This window comes from Euphorbia lathyris, chromosome 6 (genome assembly GCF_963576675.1).
Source record: "Euphorbia lathyris chromosome 6, ddEupLath1.1, whole genome shotgun sequence".
NCBI classification, from domain to species: Eukaryota; Viridiplantae; Streptophyta; class Magnoliopsida; order Malpighiales; family Euphorbiaceae; genus Euphorbia; species Euphorbia lathyris.
The window spans coordinates 85,023,474-85,045,114 of NC_088915.1; the positions used below are offsets into that span (position 1 = coordinate 85,023,474).

A 21,641-nucleotide genomic window follows, 5' to 3' on the forward strand; every position below is an offset into this window, starting at 1 on the left:
TTTAGTGGAAATTAGATATATACATTGGCCGGACTGAACCTAACAGGTTTTTATGTAAAAATTCTCATCCTAAATCCAGCCTAGCACACTATCCATTTAGACGGCTCAGATCGGGATGACTCGGGCTTGAAAGTCTATATAAACCTATCTAAAAAATACAAAAATTTAATTATAAAAAATAAAATTTATATTTTAAAATAAATATTTAATTATAAATATATAAATTTATTTAGTGTAATTTATCCTAGACGTGTCCGTAATTTATTATTTCCTAGATATAAGATGCAAGGTAAGTATCCTAGACGTGTCCGTAATTTATTATTTCCTAGATATTTTCGAAACCGCATCTGCCACGTATTATATTTACGTGTCCTATAACTGATTGATAGAAAAAAAAAAATCTAGGGTTAAGACTTCAGATCTCATCTCTTCAAAACGCAATTAGGGTTTCTTGTTCTCTCTTTCTCTCTTCCTTCCTTTCTCCGTATTCTCTAACGGCATGATGCAGCAGCCAGGAGCCGGAGGTATGGTTCCTTCACAGCCACCGATGGGACCGCCGCAACAGGCTTCAATCGGTCAACAGCCGCCGCAAGGTCATCCACAGCAATACCAGCAACCACAGCCTTACATGATGATGATGCCTCAGATGCCGCAGTCTCAGCCTCCGCCGCAGGCTATGTGGGGACACCAGCCTTCTATGCCCTCTGCTATGCCGCCGCAGCAGCAGCAGCAACAACAACAAGCCCAGCAGGCTCAGCAACAAGGTCAAGGTCAACCTGGTAGCGCCGAAGAGATTCGGACGCTTTGGATCGGTGATTTGCAGTACTGGATGGATGAGAATTATCTCCATAACTGCTTTTCTCACACTGGCGAGGTACCAAGTCTTACCCTTTTGAGACCTTGAAGGATATGCTTTTGTTTCGTTTAGCAATTTAATTGTGTTAATTTAATTTTACTTGATCTGTGACCTTTTGTTTTTTTCGTTCGATTTTAAACATTGGATGCTATGGTTGGGAAATAGTTACATAAAAGATTGCAGGGAATCGTAATTGGAATAAAGGTTTTGAGAATTTATCTGTTCTGAATGCATGAATGTGTTGCACAAACAAGAAAAATATTGTTGTATTTTGTGTCTATGCACTTTCTTGCGGATATCATAAAGAAAGGCAGTGTTTTTTTTTACTTAATCTGGATTACTGAAAATTCTAGTTTCTTGCAGGTTGTCTCTGTTAAAGTCATTCGTAATAAGCAAACAGGTCAAGTAGAGGGTTATGGGTTTATTGAGTTTAACAGTCACGGAGCTGCAGAGAGAGTTCTTCAGACATATAATGGTACCGCTATGCCAAATGGTGAACAGAGTTTCAGGCTGAACTGGGCCTCTTTTAGTGGAGGTGATAAGCGTGATGATTCTCCTGACTTCACTATATTTGTGGGAGACTTGGCTGCTGATGTTACAGACTATCAACTACAAGAAACATTTAGGGTGCGCTTCCCCTCAACTAAAGGTGCCAAGGTTGTCATTGATAGACTCACTGGACGTACAAAGGGGTATGGGTTTGTTCGGTTTGGAGATGAAAGTGAACAGGTGCGTGCTATGACTGAGATGAATGGTGCTTTTTGTTCAACAAGGCCAATGAGAATAGGACTAGCTACAAATAAGAAGGCAGTGACTGGTGGTGGCCAGCAGTATCCCAAAGGTAAGCTTATTGGTAATGTTTGTTTTTTATTCGATGAATGAATGTTCGTTGGTCCTGGGGTTCAATCAAAGTGCTTTTTTGATCATGAATTTTGTGTGTAAGAATATTATTCATTTTCCTGAATTTCTAATTATTATATGCTGTGAAATATCAAGCTGTGTTAACAATTTTTCTAAAGTTTTCTCTCAGTTATGCTTTCGATTTTCGACGATAGGCAGCAGTTTCCCAAGTCATTTCCTTCCTGTACTTACCATTAAGATTTAGGCAGAATAAATACTATTAGAGTCTTAAAACATGCAAAAACTTATAAACTCCTGTTCTCTTAAAGCAGGGTGAAAAGAGGCTCTATCATCTTAGGGGCCTGGGACTGTTTTCAGCTGAATTGGTTACCCTTTAGTGCGTGACTCTCCTCGGTCAGTTTTTAGTTTTTGTGTTGTCCTTTATTTAAGCTTTTATGTGGCATTCTATTATGCTACATTCTTCAGAGTATCTTTTCTCTCAGTTCTATTAGTTCAGCTGTCAATTGAGTTTTATTCTGTTACTGTACTGGTATAGTATCTATCAGTTCAGTAATACGTCATTTTTTTTTCATTAATTGAGGGCTATTTTTTAGTTCTATGTCCCGTTCAATTCCTCAAAAGTTCAATTCTTTTCTGTACCATTCCATCTTTATTTACAGATACATGTCACTTTATTAATTACAGATTTGTATGGCTATGGTGGTGTTAGATTTAAATTTTTTGAGGTACTTTCTGAGCGAGTGTGGTTGGTGATGCAGTGAGTTTGAACTGCACTGGGATGGTTTTAGTTTTCACTGTTTCCAAATTGCACTTCATTATTTCCTCAATTCGTTTTGTCTAGGGATAACACCTCTTGTTGTCCTATCATTTCCTGTTTTCTTATTTTTCGGTCCCGTTTGTTTGTCGGAAAATGTTATGCATCAAAAAATTTTCCTTATTTTCTGGTGTTTATTTGGTTAGGAAAATTATATGAATAAAGTGAGGAAAATGTTTCACCCTTTTGAAAATAGTAGAACATTTTCCTAAGTTTATGGAACCCTACTCAATTCCTTCTCACCCTTTTGAAAATAGTAGCCACCCACCACTTCCTGTTTTTCCGTTGCCCAATATTTTCCAAAACAATATTTCCTGGCAAATAAACAAACGGGGCCTTAATAACAAAATTGTTTGTCAAATTTCTCCTTCCATGTAATAAGCTTAGATGGATTATTATTAGTGGCTTTTGGCATCAACTCTCTATTTTCTCAACGGAAATGAAAAATTATACTTTCAAGATTCTTCCATCATTGATGTGGCATGATGTTTCTCAGTTTGGTGTTCATGGCCAGTGTCCGCTTGCCGAAGCATTTTGCATGATTTTTGGTTCATTTTGCTACTTACATCATGCTATATATAGTAGACTAATATTGATGTCGGGACAGTTCATGGCAATGTATAAATCTCTCCCAATTTCTTAATTAATTTTTGATGCCTTCTATGCTAAGGATTATTTGTCAGTTGGGTTTATAGGGGATCAAATTAAGAGATATTTCATGCAATTTTGCAGTATGTTTTGACTTCTATTTGGTTGGTCTTCTCTCATGCTGACTATTTTTGCTTTTATTTGTTGGTACATTCTGATATCCACCAGCGCCTCTAACCTTGTTTAGAACTGTTAATCTTTTTCTGGGTCTAGCATCTGTCTACTTCCCTCAGCAATGTCTCTGGAGGGTAATTTGAGCTCCTTAGACTGCTTATTTTTGTTCATTTTCACATTCGGTTTTCATATGCAGCTTCATATCAGAATTCTCAAGGAGAGAACGAGAATGATCCCAGCAATACAACTGTGAGAATTTTATTTACTCCCGATATTATGATTATTCCTTTTCACCTTGTAGTTGTACTCACAACTTCTTGACACAGATATTTGTTGGAAATTTGGATTCTAATGTTACGGATGACCATTTGAGAGATCTTTTTGGTCAATACGGGCAATTGTTACATGTGAAGATTCCTACAGGCAAACGGTGTGGCTTTGTTCAATTTGCTGACCGGTAAGTTCATCCACCAAGTAATGCACACACCTGACACCTCCCAACACCATGTTTAGTATTTTAATCCGCATTTCTGTGTGTATCAGGAGCTGTGCTGAGGAAGCCTTACGGGTGTTGAATGGAGCTCAGTTGAGTGGACAAAACATCCGGCTTTCATGGGGACGCAGCCCTTCAAACAAACAGGTACGTCACATCGCCTGATTTCTTAGTCCCATTTCGCTCTGAATTACTATGACTTAGGTCTGATTATGCATTGTTGTTTTTAGCCACAGACGGAAGGTGGTCAGTGGAATGCAGCTGCTGGTGGTGGTAGCGGTGGTGGTGCTGGTGGTGGCTATTATGGATATGCAGCACAAGGATATGAAAATTATGGATATGCAGCTGCTCCTCAGGATCCTAATGCTGCTGCTGCCGCTGCTTACTATGGAGGCTATCCGGGGTACGGGAATTATCAGCAACACCAGCAACAACAACAAGTTGGATATAGCTAAGAGGTTTTGATATAGGTCTGGTTTATTTTGATTTTATAGTAGCTGCTGAGTACTTGTGCCAGTTCCATCTACTGGTTGTGTAAACCAATTCAGGCTGTGTTGTTTGTTTACTCTGATAGCATATGCACTGTAGAACCTTCCCCATTTTGCTAAATTTTGCACAATTATTTACCTTATTGTGTTCTTTACATGGTTTGCTGTTTCTATTCATAATTTGTGTTGCTGTGAATGTTCATGCTAATTTTGCTCGTCAGGTGGGCTCGAGTTCATTTTTCGCTCATTGGATATGAGTTTTGTGGATGGGTACCTGCTTATCCGACCTTAATGAGACCCCCAGAAGGGGTGGGAATGGAATCGCGGAATCCCCATTGAAGGTCTTGGGAATTTATTTGCCCCCCATTCCTTCCCCGCCCCTTGAGATGTTCTATTTTATTCCTATAAATAATGATCTATAATTCCTTTTATGATCAAAACGGTTTGATTAAATTACGGACGCCTCAGTGAACTGAATTCAATCCGGTAATAATTCATGCACAAAGCTATCAGCCTATAGTGGTAAAGTTAAATTTGTGATTTTTCTGGTTTGTGAAGTAAAAAAAAAGAAATCAAATGGCATATGCTATGGTGAACGGTATTAATGGCTATGAATGTAATTTAGTGTAAAGTTTTTATGTTATGTTTTAAAGTCCCGTGGTCATACACAAAATGAGCAAAGTTCAGTGGCCATAGATTAATTTATCCTCGATGGCTATGGTGAACTTCTCATCTATTTCTTTTATTTTTGGGAGGTCGGCATATCTTCGATTCATACGTTTTTATATATTTATAACTTATAGGTGCCATTTGATGATGAAATAGGCTATGAATATAATATCATTTCCCTCCATACGATTTGTATTTCACAATTCACAATTGGTGGAATAAGCATATCTTAGTTTAATCTAGGAATAACTATTCTATAAATATATATATATTTTTTTTTAATTTCAAAATTACCTATCTTATATTTATTGATTGTTTCACATTTCACGCGCGTAGAAAATGGTAAAAAGAATTGGATAAAATATGAAAACGATAGAAGTGTGAAAAACAAAAAAAAAGTGAAAACGAAAAATTATTATTTATTTTTTTGTGAAAAACCATAAAAACGCAAAAAAATGAAAAAAAAAAAATAAGACTGGTCCTAGACCTTGATGCATCTGAACCAAATGGTCCAATAGTGCTATGGGCTCGTTGAGCTATTAGGGTTTTGCTATTCACTGTACTCAAATTACTTGTTATTGTTCCCTTCATTTTTCCATTCAATAACATTCTCTCTCTCTAGCCAAAAATTGGATTTCTGAAAAATGGACTCAAGAACGTCGAGGAAATCGAATAACTATAATTTCTATTTACATTAATTGAAATTCGTCTTCAAAAACTAACTGATCCAATTAGTATATAAAAAAAATTCATCCAAATTGTGCTAAACGGGTGATTCACACCACCTGGCCTAGGCAGAAACGGGTAGTTCATTCGTTTCTGCCTAGGCCAGGTGGTGTGAATCACCCGTTTAGCACATATTCAACGAGTTTTGTCTCCGAATTCAGAGACGGAACTCGTGTTTTCGATTCGATTTTTAAATAAAAATACTCATCTAAAGAATCATTAGTTTTCCTCTATCGTGTCGAAGAAGAGGTGGTGATAAGTAATTTGGGGATGGTGAATAGCAATCCACTATTATTACTATACACCTTTTAAGGCCGTCTCCGCCTTTAGTTAAAAGAGGCGGCTGTTTAGAGCTCCAAAAAATTGGAATCCCAATTATAATAAATAAATAATTTTCTATTTATATAGTTATAGCTACTATCAATTAATTAATATTTTAAATGTCGGTTTCTTTTATCTCTATCTTTTATTAATTTACTGTATTTACTCTTTTAGTTTGTTGTGTTTAATTTACTCGAATTTATACTAGTATATCTTAAGAAACATAAAAAGGATTAGCTATATTATTTATTACATAACATTGAATATAAAAATTTAGTTAGTGATTCTCTATCTCAAAATGATAGAACAATTTTTAAATAGACACATTAATAAAAAAAAATTAATTTCATATATTTCTAAAACTTGTATAGTATGTTTAAAAAAAAACATTATATAAATATATGTAGTTTAAATTTTTATTTACATACAAAGGGTTTAAAATTTATATATCGCCTAAGACCTCAAAATAGTCCTGAGATGATCCTGTCATCTTTGATAAAAAGGATTCCTCGAGTGTTTGTTTAGTGGAAATAAGAGGAATTAGGATACTTATTATACTAAGTAAGATCATGAGTTGAATGCATAAACAATAATAATAAAAAAAGGTTCTTTTTCTTGTATTTTCGTGTTTTCATGCTTTTATCACTAATGTTTTTTTTTTCTATTTTTCATGTTCTAAACGTTTTTTTTGTGTTTTTTCCATTTTTACTTTTTCACGTTTTTCCTCAAATAATACACATTGAATAATTAAAAAATTGATTCTAGTAGTTAAATTTTTTAAAATAAATAAGAACCTACACTTAGGGTAAAATTGTCTTTTGACTTAGGGATTGTTTCAGAAAATCAATTCGGGTTCATTAATGGTCGGAGCATTCATCACTGTATTGCAACGACATCTGAAGGAATAAATATGTTAAAAAAGAAGTGCTTTGGCGGGAATATGGCGTTGAAAATAGATATTAAGAAAGCTTTCGATACTCTAGACTGGAACTTTATGCTAGCTGTGCTTGAGGCTTTTGGGTTCTCTTTACATTTTAGAAATTGGATCCTTGAAATTCTTCGCTCTGCTCGAATCTCTATATCATTCAGTGGGGGCAGTAAAGGTTACTTTGCCTGCTCTCGCGGTGTGCGCCAAGGTGATCCGCTATCGCCTATTCTTTTTGGTTTAGCTGAGGATTTCTTCAGCCGTTGGATGGCCGGTCTTGTGAGAGAGGGAAGATATGTTCCGATGGGTTACACGGGGAATTCCAACTTTCCGTCGCACCTACTGTACGCGGATGATATGATGTTGTTTAGGAGAGCTACGACTAGCAATATGCGATGTATTCGAGAGCTTTTTGATTTTTATGCTTCCGTTTCGGGTCAGTCGGTAAATTGGGATAAATCCGAGGCAATTTTTGGGAATCATATCAGCAGTCATCGACGAAGAAGACTGATGAATATATTGGGTATCAAGCAAGCTTCTCTCCCGTTTTCCTACCTTGGCGTTCCCCTATTCCAAGGCGCTGATGCGCCTTCAGAGAAGACTCACTAAGGGATAAGTGTACCCCGTCGTTATCAAGTAATAAAATTCTGGAAAAGTCCAGGTATCGTCCACAGGATTTATTTCTGCAAGTATCGAGCTACTTGGTCTTAGGTGTTATCTAGGCTTTGGGGGTTTTGAGTTTGATTTTTCTTAAGTTAGTCTACTCCTAGATTGAATTATACTACTCCTAGCTAAGTTATCTAATTCTAACTAAGTTATTCTACGCCTAATTAAGTTACTCTACCCCTAATTAAGTTAAACTACTCCTAGGTGATCTTTTACCAATGTAATTATCCGAAGGAACATGAAGGGATACGATGATAATGAAAATAGATTGTTTAGACAACGGAATTAAAACCTAATCTAAGTCACTTGTGTCCGAGGCGATTAACCCTACCTATCCTCCTGAGGTCCCTAGTTCGTGATTCCCTTGTAAGGCCGAAACTAGCTCTAAGGCTCAGTAATTTGGGCTTAATCTTCTATAGGGTCGTCAATCCTATAGGCACTGACTAGGTCAGATTCAGCTCGCAATATGTGCCAACTTAATTTTGGGATTATCGAATGAGTTAAACCAATCAGACAAAGAATAAGACAAAGATTAAAGCAACAAAATAATTGAATAAACAAAACTATAATATATATCAAAGATGAAAAGTATTGTCACGAAGATACAATGAGCCTAGGATTCATAACATAGATCAAAGGCTAGACAGAGTATAAAAGAAGAAATATCCCTTTCAGGGAACCTGTCTACCAATGCAGGTGTCTTCCTAGGACTTAAGGATGGAGCTTGAGCAATCCTCGGTGAGCGGAGCTTTGGAGGCGTCTTCAATGGAGGTTTGAAGGATATGGAGGAGGTGGAGAGGATTTCTCAAGATGAAAGCTAAGAAAATTACAAAGATAAAAGATGTCTAATTTACATTGGAAAAATCCTATTTATAGGCGCGGCTCGGGCCCTTTTCTTGACCTATTTCGTGTCCTTATGCAGGTAGGAAGTCGTGGGGCCGGTCGTGGAGTCGTGGGGGCGGAATTGGACTTTTTGACCAATTCCCGCAGGTCTGCTCGCCGAGCAGGGCGAGCTGCTCGGCGAGCAGGCTCCCTGCTCGTCGCGAGCAGGCTCCCTGCTCGCCCGAGCAGGCCCCTGAGGGCCAGCTCGGCGAGCTGGCCTAAATAGGCCAGTTCGTCGAGCAGTCTTGCCCGGCATGCCTCTGCGCGGTCGCTGAATGCCAAAAGTGTGTTTTTCGCCCGAACTTATCCCTACGCATGCACAAAAACTCCAGATAGCATTAGTCCAAAGGCTAAATTGACCCACCAATCGATTATTTTGAGCAAACGCTTCGTTTGGTGCGACTTTTGACGGATCAATTAGCTTCAAAAGATAACGGAATTATATTATGCATGCCATTTTGGCCGTATTTGCCTAAATTGATCATAAAACGAGCCTAAACAACGAAAAGTAAATAAAACATTTCCAATTTCTAACTAACTCACACAAAAGCATTTAAATGCGAGAATTGCTCGCTTATTAACTAAATAACGCTAAAAACCGTCCTAAAACCGTACCCAAAGATAGGGGTTTTTGACCCCTATCAGGCGCCCCAAAGCAGAGATTTCTGCAGCCTCTAATGGACAAGTTCCTCGCTAATTTCAGTCTCTGGCGGGGAAAGACACTATCATTTGCTGGCCGACTCACTCTTATCAAGGCCGTTTTGACAGGTGCTTTGATTCACTCATTTTTTTATTTATAAATGGCATGCCTCCCTTCTCTCCAAAATCAACAAGGCTGTCAGAAACTTTCTTCGGACTGGCGACAGAGACGCTCGGAAGCTGATCTCAGTTCCATGGAAAATTTGCTGCAATAGGATGGACGAGGGTGGTTTAGGGATCAAGGATTTTAAAATCTTCAACTCTGCTTTGATCGAGAAGTTTTGCTGGGACTTAATCCAGAATAATTCTTTCATTCCCACTTTGCTGTGGTCGCGATTCTTTGAGCATTCGAGGATCCCTCGAAGGTATATAACAAACTCTGCGATTTGGTCTTCTGCGCGAGACGCCATTGCTCAGATTAGAAATGAATTGGTCTGGTGGTTCGGGAGTAATTCTTCCCTGAACTTTTGGACAGAACTATGGATTTCCCCGTCGGTTGCTGACCAGCTTGAAATTCTGACTAAGGATCAACGCAAGCTTTTTGAGCCGATCAGCAACTACCACACTGATAACGAATGGTCAAATTTGCAGCTATTGCCTGAGCAGGTTCAGTTTAATATCAGACAGATTTTTCAAAACATCGAGGACCAGGACACCTGCGTGTGGAAGCCATCGGCTTCAGGTAAGCTTACGGTGCGTGAGCTTTATCGTTGCCATCGGTCTGTTGCCCCTGTTGACTGGTATAAGTTCCTTTGGAATGCCGCTATCCCTCCTAGATCCGTTGTCTGCTGGCTTATTATTAATAAACGTATCTCGGTTCAGACAAGCATCCAAGGGTGCGGTTTTCAGATTGCCTCAAGATGTGAGCTGTGCAAGTGTAATGTTGAAACAATTGATCACCTGTTTGTTGTCTGTCCGGTAGCTACGAACCTTTGGTTTATGGTTTTTAACCTGTTTGGTGTGCTTTGCTGTCGTGGTATGACTTTCGTTGAATTATTCTCGTCGGTGCGTGCTGTGCGTCTCAGGCGTGGGCTGCGGCTTGGTTGGAATCATGCGATTATCACCAGTCTGTGGTTTATTTGGAAACCAGAAATTCTGCAGTTTTTGAAGATGAGCTCCCTTCGATCCAAATCTTGTAGCGTCGTCTGCATATTCTGATCAGCGAGTTCCGCCCCGGAGAACGTCCCCCGCCAGCTCCGGACTTTCTGTTGGTGCGATGGCTTCGGCCAACAAGTGGATGGACAAAAGTTAATACTGACGGAGCTGTATCTGGTGCGCCCGGAATGGGTGGTGCTGGAGGTATTTTCAGAAATTGCAGGGGTTTCGTCAAGGGATGTTTCGCCTTTCCTATCCCCGACACTTATGCGCATGTTGCGGAGTTGTTAGCTATTGTTTTTGTTGTTGATACGGCATGGGAAAGGGAGTGGCATTGTCTGTGGATTGAATCGGACTCGCTTTATGCTGTTAATCTTCTTTTTGCAAAATCCGCGGAGGTCCCCTGGATAGTTAAGCAGGACTGGTGCATATGCTTAGCTTGAGTCTCCGCTATGAACTGTCGAATCACTCACATTTTCAGGGAGGGTAATCAGGCGGCGGATAGGTTAGCAAACTTTGGCAAGGCGGCGGCGTCGATTGTATGGTGGTCGTCTGCTCCTTATTTCTGCCAGTCCTTAGTGTTTGATGACATTTGTGGCTTAGCACATATTCGTTTACCTTAATTCTTTTATTTTTTATTTTTTTCCTTGTTTTTTTTATTCTCTTCTCCCTCTTCTTATTCATTGTATTTTTCCTTTTCTTATTAATAATATTCGGGTTGTTGGAAGTGTGCTGGGGGTGCCAACCTAGTTGGGATGTCCGACCTTTCCTTCACGTCCCATCCTTTTAGTTAAAAAAAATATTATCTCATTCCATCAACCAAACAAAGGAATAATTATTCTTAAGGAATGTCTGTTATATTCTTTCATATTTTATTACTTGATAATACATATTCTATTTCATTTTCCGTTCCACGAACAAAACGACACTATATCACTTGTATAGTTTATGGAATAGTAATAGAATAGTTATTCCTTACTTTGATTCATTATTTCAGGAATATGTATTCTACACTTTGGTAGATTAAGAATTTTTCACTTTAATAACTATTTTTTTCGTTTCTAAAATTACCCATTTATCAATTTTTTAAATCTCGTATACTTCAAATCCTTAATTTTTATCTTCAAAAAGGAAAAACGTGAAAAATGATAAAAAAAATACACACACACACAAAAAAAAAACATGGAAAATGGTAAATATATGAAAAATGTGAAAACAGAAAAACGTGAAAAATGATAAAACCGGAAAACATTGAAAACTACGAAAAGCAAGCGTGAAAAAACACAATAATGGTAAAAAAAACGCGAAAACTGAAAAACAAAACCTAAAAAATGTAAAAACCGACGAATCATGAAAATAATGAAAAACGAAAAAAAAGGGAAAACGTGAAAAACAGTTAGAATGTGCAAAATAAAAAAAAACATGGAAATTTTGAAAACGTGAAAAAATGAGAAAAACAATGTACACCGCCTTTATGGGTTTTTTTATGTTTTCATGATTTTTTTGCACATTTTTATTGTTTTTTCAGTTTTCGTGTTTTTTATCGTCTTGTTTGCATTTTTTTTTATACTGTTTTCACATTTTTTTGCTTTTCCACTTTTTCGCGTTTTTACTATTTTTTTTTCACTTTTCACAATTTCATGTTTTTATCCTTTTTTTTTTATGATTTTCACGTTTTTCATTGTTTTCTCTTATATCATTTTTTACGTTTTTTTAAATAATATAAATTAAAGTGTATTATTTGAATATTTGATAGTAATTATTAAAATTAATAAGAAATTATACTAAGATTGTCTTTTAAATTAAGAAACTAGTCATTTCACCTTATCACCTTATCTCATTCCATCAACCAAATATATAAATAATTATTTCTAAGAAATACTTATTCAATTTTTTCATATTTTATTCTTTGGTAATACTTCGACTTAAGATATCAAAAGCCCCTGAACTTGTCCAGAAAGTTTAATTGACAACCTATATAATATCTTGTTAGTCCCTCAACTTGCTTAAAATAACCTATTAATCACCTGAATTTGTTTAAAGTGACATATTGCCTCCTTGAACTTGCTTACAGTGATTCATTTATTCTTTAAACTTGTTTAAAGTAATATACATTGCAATTTGTCTAAATCCGTAAAAAAAAATCAAAACTTAAAAAATAAAGGCATAATTCGTGATTTTAAGTCTTTAAAACAAATTAACTTTCTTTTTATATATTTTTATGACGTTTTTATAGATTTAGAGACTTAATCATGACTATTTAAGCAAGTTTAGAGGGCTAATAAGACATTATATAGTTCAGGGGCCAATCAACCTTTTTGGACAAGTTCAAGGAGCAACTGATATATTAAGCCTAATACTTATCGTGTTCTATTCTATTCTATTCCATTACATGAACCAAATGCAACTACATAGTAATAGATAATAACCACTCATATATATCTACAAAGAATTTACATTATGGATGATTTTAATCTCGACTCTAAGATTCTAATAAAACCTAGATTAAATGTGTCTGGCCAAATTTATTGGATCAGTCAGAATGCATGTGAACATTGCCGTACATGTAAAACACTGAAGTAAATACGAGTATGAAAGGTGATGTTTAAAAAAATATAAGATATAGTATGAATATTTTTGCGTTTTGAAATGTTTTATTCCGCTTTAAAAAAGAATAATATAATTAACTCAAGGATCTTTTTCTCCAAGGCGTCGTCGTATTTCCGCATTTAAAAGAAGAAAGAAAGGATATAGATTTAGCATTGTATCTAGACGTGTCCGCGTCTCAAAATGTTTTGACTCAGATACGTTAATCTCTTAGAAATATCAGTTGTGTATAAGATAATTACATATAGTAGAGCAACCACGAGTTATCTTCTATTTATGACCAAACACTTTTAAATCTAGTGTTACAAGTAAAACAATAAACATGAGAGAAAAAGAACAAACATGCTCTAAATCATTGAATACGTATTGAATTGAAGCGAACTATATTTTACTAAGATAAGTTGTGCAAAAATCAGTTACAAAAAATAGAAACAAACGGACCTAATTTTTAAACACAATCAAATTCGGAAATTCTATTTGTAAAATCTCTACAATTCTGGAAGTTTTCAAATTCACGAATGGAACCGAACTGATCTCACTCCTACACGTATATGTGAATCATCAGACAAAAAGAATTCCATCATACATAACAAAATCCTGAACCTGAAAACCAAAATCGTGTATCAAAGTATGCATCAATCATAGCTTTTCTGTTTATCTAATTCAAGAAATGCTTATATAATTTTCATCTAATCGCCTACGATTCTGTTCGTAGAAGCAGAATCGCGTGCTTCGCCAATGCCAGACGAGCTGCAGAATCGATTCTGAGGCTCAGGTTTATCAGAAACAAGTTTGGATTCGGATGGAGGATTGTCAGCTCTCTCGAAAAGACTCACATTCAAGCTTGTCACAGGCGCGGAATCTACGTTCACCTTCATGATGCTCTCAGTACCGGACGAAATACAAAGCTGCGGTTGAATCATCATTTGTAGAATAGATCCTTCGGTGTTGGTCTTCGGTGCAGAAGTCATCGGTTCTCTATCAAACAGCGTTACTGGCAGGCTCGTAATAGGCGCAGACGTTGACTCTGCCTCTGCATTGTTATCAGCATGACTTTCAGGCTTTCCGTTTACCTTGGACGCCTCGGAAATAGCGATATTCTGAAGTTCTGGTGGAGCAGGTTCCGGTTTTTCCATCCAATTTGCTATTCCTAATGTTTCAGCAGAGATTAGGGCTTGATTGTGCTCAATGTTTTGAGTTTTAACTCCATGTTCGGGTGCATTTTGCGGCTTAAGATCATCGTCTACAGCCTGATGTTGAATCTGAAGCTCGAGATTAACGGTTCTGTCAGGAGAACGACCGATTGAAGGAGGCGTTGGCGTCGATTTCGACTGCTCAGTGGCTGCTGCTGCATTTGCATTAGCAACTTTTGTTAAAGAGGCTTCAAATGCTTTCAACAAATCATCATGTTCAACAACTTTCTCATGCCCTATCCGTGGCAAGGCAGATGAGCTTCCGAGCCCCGTCTCAAGAATCTGCTGCGGGCCTCCAAACGAGGACCCTGCACTACTCATCCGCGGCAGGTTATCAGTCAAAGGAAGCACAGCAGCAACCTGTTGGTTCTCCGATGCAATAGGAATACTCGATTGAAGTTCCGAAGTTAGTCCTTCCACTCGGACATCGAGCATTGGCGTAAAATTTTGCGCCTCCGTAGCTTGCTTATCACATTGGTCTGCGGCTGGAGGGCTTTGAACCGGTATTGGCATTTCTGTTCTTTTGTACATTTTCACTTCAGGAGCCACATCGTTTGAGGGCGTTAAGGGGGCAAATGTTCCTGGTAGAAACACGACGCCTCTCAGATGCGTGTCGTTATCACCTACCTTAACCTTGAGAAGATATCCGGCTTCGAATGAGCCCTCGATGACACCGGAAACCACTTGACCAACCATTTCATTGTCAATAGCAGAAGTTGTGTCTGTTGTGTCTGCACATTGTTTGTTCCTTTTCAAACTGTCAACTATAGGCACTGGAGGAACAACGGTCTCGGGTTGCACGAGGCTCTCGTCTTTCCGAGGACGACCGCGCTTGCGCTTCAAAGGGGGGTCTGCTGCTGAAGAAGAGTTTGACATTTGACTGTTTGGGTTCATCTCCGAATTCGACAGTAACCGGATTATGTTACTTGGATACAAAAGTTTCTGCTGCAAAAATAAAATCACATAATGGTACGATCATCCACAATAAGCTCAAATGACAAGGAAAAAATCTATTTAACACAATTGTTCTTTTTGTTCGGGAATATAGAAATCACATAACACCATTATATCTAAGAATAGAAAGCATGTGAAATAAAAAAAGAAATAGCAGGACTTGGAAATAATTATGACTAAGACCATGTGGACCAAAAGGTCAACATAAAGCTATATATATATATATATATATATATATATATAATTCAAATGTCAGCATATGCTACTGATAAAAGCAAAATTGCCAAGTCATAGCCACCTTCCACGTGGACCAACAATATCCTCAATCTCAAAAAATTCTTGACTATACTAAAATAATTTAGGACATTGTGATGATGACATGTCAGCACTGAATTGATCCTAAACTGTAACGGATTTAGAATTCACTCGAGCCAATTTTTGAACTGCTCAAATTTGGTTAGTCAGAAAAATTGACGAGTCTAAATTCAATATTTTGTCCGTAAGCTTGTTAACGAGCTCATTCACGAGCTTTGCTCGAGAGCAATTCGTTATAATTCGATTCGATCGCGAACAACTCATTAATTATGTTCATGAATTATATTGATTTGAAATTTTTTTAACACAAAACTATATAATTAAAAACCTATAAAACTAAATTTTACACAAAATTACGTTGTTTTATATTTCACAATTTATAGAAATATTATTATTAAAAAAATAATCGAACCAAACTTACTTACGAGTGTGTTCATGAACAATATAATCGAGCTTACTCATGAGCTTATTCATAAACCTATAATCGAGTCTGCTCCGAGTTTTCGAATCAAGTTTCGCTCTGTTCAAGCTCGACTCGTTTATAAATCAAACCGAACACGAACGAACTTTTATCGAACCAAATACCAAACCACTCATGAGTGGCTCGGCTCATCTTGTAGGTCGCTAAATTGATATTATTTAGATGTTTTAAAAAAATTTAAAACCCCGTATATAATTCTATAGAATTTTCAACTTCTCCAGCGATTAACGAGTGCTCAAGCCCCCTAACTCCCCCTCCTGCTCCATCCCTAGTCCCGAACTGTTCGGGACTACCCGAACTACTGTAGAATTTCTCAACCCCAAAACCCACCACAACTGTCTGACTGGACAGGATACAAGTATGAGAAAACACTCCACTAGGCATTGTGGTCCCCACCAAGTAAGGATGGGAGACATTATCTGCACACAACACATTATTTTAGCTATTCTTTATTTCCACTGATCTCTTCTACTAACTTAAATATCCTCATTACAAAAACTCAATCCTAGGATATCACCTGCATATACAACCTTGAGTCAATCCTAAATCCTAGGTGCAACCTTACTCTCTTCTTCATTAGCGTTTCACATCCGATATCAATTTCAGTTTACATACAGTATAGGTTAGATTCAATATATATATATATATATATATATATATATATATATATATTGCACACAAATAGACAGCGAAAATGGAAATTAAAAAACCGGGCATGAAACACGAAAAGATTTCTGAAATTATAACAGTAGAATAGAAAAGTTCAATGGAAATGAAAACCCCATACCAAAACAAAACATAGTCTTCAAAGCATACCGGGACACCAAACATAGCCTCCCATTTATAAAACTGAAACCTAAACCGACACACCAAGCTGAAGAAGAGTTTTCATGCAACATAGCCGGGGCAATTGAAATGAAAACAGAAACCAGACATCAGAACACTTTATTTATAAAGCATAATCTTCAAAACATACAGAATCTGAAATGAAACTGAAAAGGAAACCGATACAAAACTTGATTGAAGAAGAGTTTTCGTGCAACATAGCAATTTTCTTTTGTTCAGGTCAGTTTATCGAATATGATAGCAATAAAACTATCAATATTTGTCAAAATTGAGGTTTCTGAAACACAGAACATCAAATTTCATCAGCAAATGTGCGGAACATGATAGTAAACGTACAAGATTCAGATTCAGATTCAGATATTTCCCGTTCGGAAAACGAGGGATCGTCGATTCGTATTTGGATTAATTGCAAATGCATGAACAAAATCATACCAGATCAGATCTAAAATTCCAATAACAGTTCGAATCCAAAGCTTTTTCCTAAAAGAAATTTTGCACTTCACAATCACTAGAGTTAGGAAGATCTTCACTACCTCGTTGACACTTGGAGAGGAAGAACAATCAATAAATCGCCAAATGGATCAAATCTTTAATCGATATGAGAAGAGTATAAAATTCTCGAACCGATATTGCAGATTATAATCAAAATAAGTAAATTTTAAGCCATTAATCAGAATTTGGATTTGGAGGAAGACGAAAAGGTAAAAAACGAGTGTATTATATAAATAGGGATCGAGAAAAAGTATTGAAATGCTGGAAACCCTAAATAATGTAAAATTGTAAATTGCTCCCATTAAATGTGTATAATTATGAAAAACGCCAAAATTAACGTTTTGGCTTGACTTCCATGGACATAAATTAGTAGGTAAATTACACCTATGACCACTGAACTTGGTCCATATTTTAGCTGTGCCACTAAACTTTAAAATACAACATTAAATTTTATATTTTTTAATATTATAACCACTAAACTTCAATCAATGCCGTAAAATTACTGTTAATAACCTCAACATAAAAAAATCCGAAGAATTGATGATATTATAATAAAACTTTAATTCTTTAAAATTTTCGTTTTGAGTTCATTTAGCCGTTGTTTGGTTAAGAGAGAAAGTTAATTTTTGGAGAGATAAATATCGTTCTAAATAACTTTAATTCTTGAAGATTTTCGTTTTGACATCGTTAACGAATAGTTTGAGATGTTAGTTAAAGTTTAATGATCAAACGTTAAGAAATGTGAAATTGAATGACTTTTATATTTGATAATAGGTAGCGAAATTCTGGTCAACGTCCGTCCCTGTGGGGGGGTCGTTGGGTTCGACGGGGGGAAGCTCCGATGCCAAAGTCAGTAAGATGATTCAAGGAAACAAACTGAACTGACAAAGGTTGTAAGAATGTGTACCTTGATAACCTAGGGAATCAGGCTATATATAGCTGTGAAGTTGTAACCTTCAGGTAACTAGAAGGTCTCCATTAATGCTCTATTAATGGCGGTTACGAGGTATCTCTAACCTGGCAGTTAGCTAATTGATTACTCATTAATGATCTTTATGACCGAGTCGGCGGCCAGCCGTTATAGTGGCGAATCAGGTGAATGAAGAGATTCACCTCATAGGTCCGCCAGCGGATCTCTCAGAACAGATCCATGGAGATCCGCCTGCCAGCTCCCCTTTGGGGATCATTACGCGGCGTTCTTGAGGTGAATATCCCTTTTAGTCCTCGGGTTAATATCACGATGTTATCAAAAGCCCCCCCAAAATGTCCTTAAAGTCCTTTAGGGCTTTTGATCTTCCGCGCGCCGTCATAAACACCTGCATTAATGAGCACACTGTTCAATGCCAATGGATGAATGACACGTGTAGTGGACACACTGTCCTAGGAAGGAGAAAACTTTCTTCTTCCTCTCTCGTTTTCCCTTTCTTCTTCACTTCTTCGTTTTTTCTCTATTGCTTGAAGCTTTTTCTAGGAATTTTTCAGAGTTTCGCACCAAGCTCATGTAAGTTTATTTTCTTTTGTTTAACTTTTCTCTGGATGTTTAGAAGTTCGTCTTCATCTTCTAGATCAACTTCAGAACTTTTTAATTCATCTTCTTCTCCCGAAATAGAAGTCGATTTTAGTTGGGCTACTTCGTCATCGGAGAACTCTTCTTCTTCCGAGGGCACGATTAACTCTGATTTAGCTGGGTTTAGTAACTCGGTGCGTAATCATTACCAAACTCGTTCCACTAGGAACCCGGCTCTTTTTACTTCTGTCTCCGGCGCCGTTCCGGCCAGTGCATCTAGGTGGTTTCCGGGGACAATGGCCTCTTCTTCAATTCCTCCTAAGAAAAAGAATCCTCGAGCAGAGTCTACTCCGTCTCGTATGAGCACCGCGGATCTAGTGGATCTGGCGAATCGCTTCCCCTGGATCAGGAACTATGAGACTCAGCTTGCCGCATCTCATCAACGTCCTTCCTGTCCGCCTAGCGGTTTCCTTACAGTATACTGGAGTCACGTGGAGAGAGGATTCCGACTTCCTCTTCCAAAGATGATGGCGGACATCCTCTCCTACTTTGACATCACGGTTAGCCAGCTACATCCCAACTGCTGGTTGGATATCGCTTTAGACTGCTACCTCGCCTCAAATTTAGGAGTAGTATATACGGGTCGTATCTTTAGAGCTTTTCACAAACCATCAAAACGGAAGTCCGAATCCTATCTTTCGTTCGCCAAATTCGGAGTGTATTCGCCCTTTAGTGACAAAATGTCCAATGTTCATTGCTGGGATGAGAGATTCTTCTATGTGAAGATAAAAGATGGCGAACCACTGGGTTTTCCTTCATTTTGGAATCCCAGGCCGTTACATATGGCGGGCGATATGCGAATTTTAACGGATAGTGATGAGAAGGTGGCGGAGCTCATGAAGCAGATCAAGGCGGATGCATGGACATATGCGGATGCCTTAGCTTTCATGATGAGTGATATTCCATTGATTCGCCGGGAAGGGGATCAATTCATTTACTCAAAGATTACGCAATTTGACCAAGGTACCTTTCATTTCTTCGTGAACTTTGATTACTTTAATGTTTTCCTTGGCAGGTGTTAGACGAGGTGCCGCGGCCTAATCTCCCGGGCGGACCGGGGGGTGGACACCTCATGGCGACGTAAGCGGTGATTGGCGCCGAAAGCAACCAATCGTGGAATCAAGCTGCTCGGCAGGACTGGAGCTCGGAGATATGGAAGAGTCGCCACCCACGAATGGGAAAATGAACACCGATCCCTTGCGGGAGACCGGTGTGGGTTCGGGAAACTTAGGTACGAGCCGAGAAGGCTAGCTCCTTTCCGGAGAAAGGCTACTAGGCACCTCGACATCGCCCGGTTATGAACCACCGGCCTCCTACTCAGCATGTTAGGCGATAACGGACTAATCGTATACTTCTTTAAGTTTAAAATTCATTTGAAACCTTTTTTTTCTCATTTTGGAAACCGTTTTGAGCATATATTATTGAAAAGCCACTTTAGTAAAGAATCACCCATTTACATCAGTTCAATATACATATAAAAGAGAGGGGAAGAAGGAAGAAGTGATTTATTTACAACGTGATTTACATTTCGCGTTGCGTGTTAATTCTATACTAACTCATTTCCCCCAAAACGAGTTCATTTACATGGTTCGCACCTTAATCGCCGTTGGAATGATTTAGGTACGTTTCAAAACCCCGTTTGATGAAGTCCGCCTGAATCGCCGTTGGAACGACTCAAGTGTTTGAAAACATTAAGGTAAAAACCTTTAATAAGAAAACGTGGTTAAGCATACAAGTCAATTTATTTTGTACAAATCATTTAAGAAAACGATTCAAAACTCTATTATTTATAATGAAAACGATTTTAATTACAAGGTTCGCTTAATCCGTCGTTGGAACGGACTAAGGTTTTAAAACGTGATGTTTTAAGAAATGATTTAAAATGTCAAGAAGACACTATTTATCTACATTAGGAACCTCTAAAAAACCTTTAGTTTAGATAATTAAATTGAAAACTCTTTTTGTGATTTATTTTCCCCTTTTCACTCAATGGATTCTTTACTTGTCATAATTACAATAATAAACATATTAAATCCAAACTCACTCCCAAATAAAAGCCCATTTGAAACATGGACCCATGAATGACCAAAAGAATAAAGAAAATAATATATGCATATATATATATACATTTTAGCCAAAAAGAAACATGAAATAAAGGTTAATGAAAAGATACTATATAATACGTATATGAAAATACTAAATATAATACATTTTTACTTTAAATATGTGAAAATAATAAATAAAACCCCTAAATAAGAAAATATCATTTGTCCCCTAAATAATTTTATCTAATAATAACTAATATAGCCCAAATAGCCCAAAGCTATATATATACATACCTAATGTAATTTAAATGTCAAAATAATATCCATTTATCCACAAAATGTCTACTAATTAATCACTCCCAAAACACCCAAGTAAATATCATTTTAAAATAAAATTCATTACCATTTAAGTAAAGGAAAAATAAAAGAAAATATATATATACATATACTTATATTTAAAATAAAATAAAAAATGATATATAAACATTCTAAATAACTATATGTATCAAATGTCTAAAAATAGTTTGAAAATATATATTACATAAATACACATATATATACAAAGGACCAAAAGCTTAAAAGTTAAGAAACAGGGACCAAAACAGCATTTTTTACATTCCAGCAGATTTACCGACGGATTTTCTGTCGGTAAACAAAATTAGTTACAGAAACGGAAAATTACAGCAGCACTCCAATTGTTTCCAGATTTATTCAAAAGCTTTAAATTAAGTCTAATTCAATCGTTTTGGATTTCCGAACTACCAAAAATGGGTCATAGTCAATAACGGAAGTTCCTAAAACGGCGTTTTTATTTTAAAACATTATTTGGAAATTTCTTTAAATTAAAAAACTTATAATTACAACGTTTTCAATACCCGAACTAC

At 37.1% G+C, this 21,641-nt stretch overlaps 2 protein-coding genes across 4 annotated transcripts; one reads left to right on the top strand and one right to left on the bottom strand.

Annotated features, from left to right (window-relative positions):
* The first annotated feature begins 394 nt into the window (after nt 1-394).
* Nucleotides 395-4,412, top strand: LOC136234075 (polyadenylate-binding protein RBP45-like). 2 transcript variants are annotated; one of them, XM_066023839.1, is made up of 6 exons: nt 395-874; nt 1,220-1,697; nt 3,490-3,542; nt 3,620-3,750; nt 3,837-3,933; nt 4,017-4,412. In XM_066023839.1, exons 1-6 carry the CDS (start codon nt 500-502, stop codon nt 4,239-4,241), a joined length of 1,359 nt encoding a protein of 452 aa, XP_065879911.1. In that variant the 5' UTR covers nt 395-499; the 3' UTR covers nt 4,242-4,412. The 2 variants fall into 2 exon arrangements, with proteins under 2 accessions (XP_065879911.1, XP_065879912.1); XM_066023840.1 differs by having other exon boundaries at nt 4,023-4,412.
* Nucleotides 4,413-13,246: 8,834 nt separating this feature from the next.
* LOC136232111 (uncharacterized) lies at nt 13,247-17,366 on the bottom strand. Of its 2 annotated transcripts, none has more exons than XM_066021147.1 (2): nt 17,187-17,366; nt 13,247-14,999 (listed from the first exon to the last, which is right to left on the bottom strand). In XM_066021147.1, the coding sequence occupies exon 2, from the start codon at nt 14,949-14,951 to the stop codon at nt 13,554-13,556; it is 1,398 nt and encodes a 465-aa protein (XP_065877219.1). In that variant the 5' UTR covers nt 14,952-14,999; nt 17,187-17,366; the 3' UTR covers nt 13,247-13,553. The 2 variants fall into 2 exon arrangements, with proteins under 2 accessions (XP_065877219.1, XP_065877218.1); XM_066021146.1 differs by having other exon boundaries at nt 13,247-15,002.
* Between the last annotated feature and the right edge of the window lie 4,275 nt (nt 17,367-21,641).

Bases quoted from the DNA above. Each gene is read 5' to 3' on its own strand.
- LOC136234075 (XM_066023839.1), top strand. From the start codon at position 500: ATGATGCAGCAGCCAGGAGCCGGAGGTATGGTTCCTTCACAGCCACCG. The intron at 3,543-3,619 runs GTGAGAATTTTA...TTCTTGACACAG, and splicing joins ATGATCCCAGCAATACAACT to ATATTTGTTGGAAATTTGGA. The intron at 3,934-4,016 runs GTACGTCACATC...TGTTGTTTTTAG, and splicing joins GCAGCCCTTCAAACAAACAG to CCACAGACGGAAGGTGGTCA.
- LOC136232111 (XM_066021147.1), bottom strand. From the start codon at position 14,951: ATGAACCCAAACAGTCAAATGTCAAACTCTTCTTCAGCAGCAGACCCC.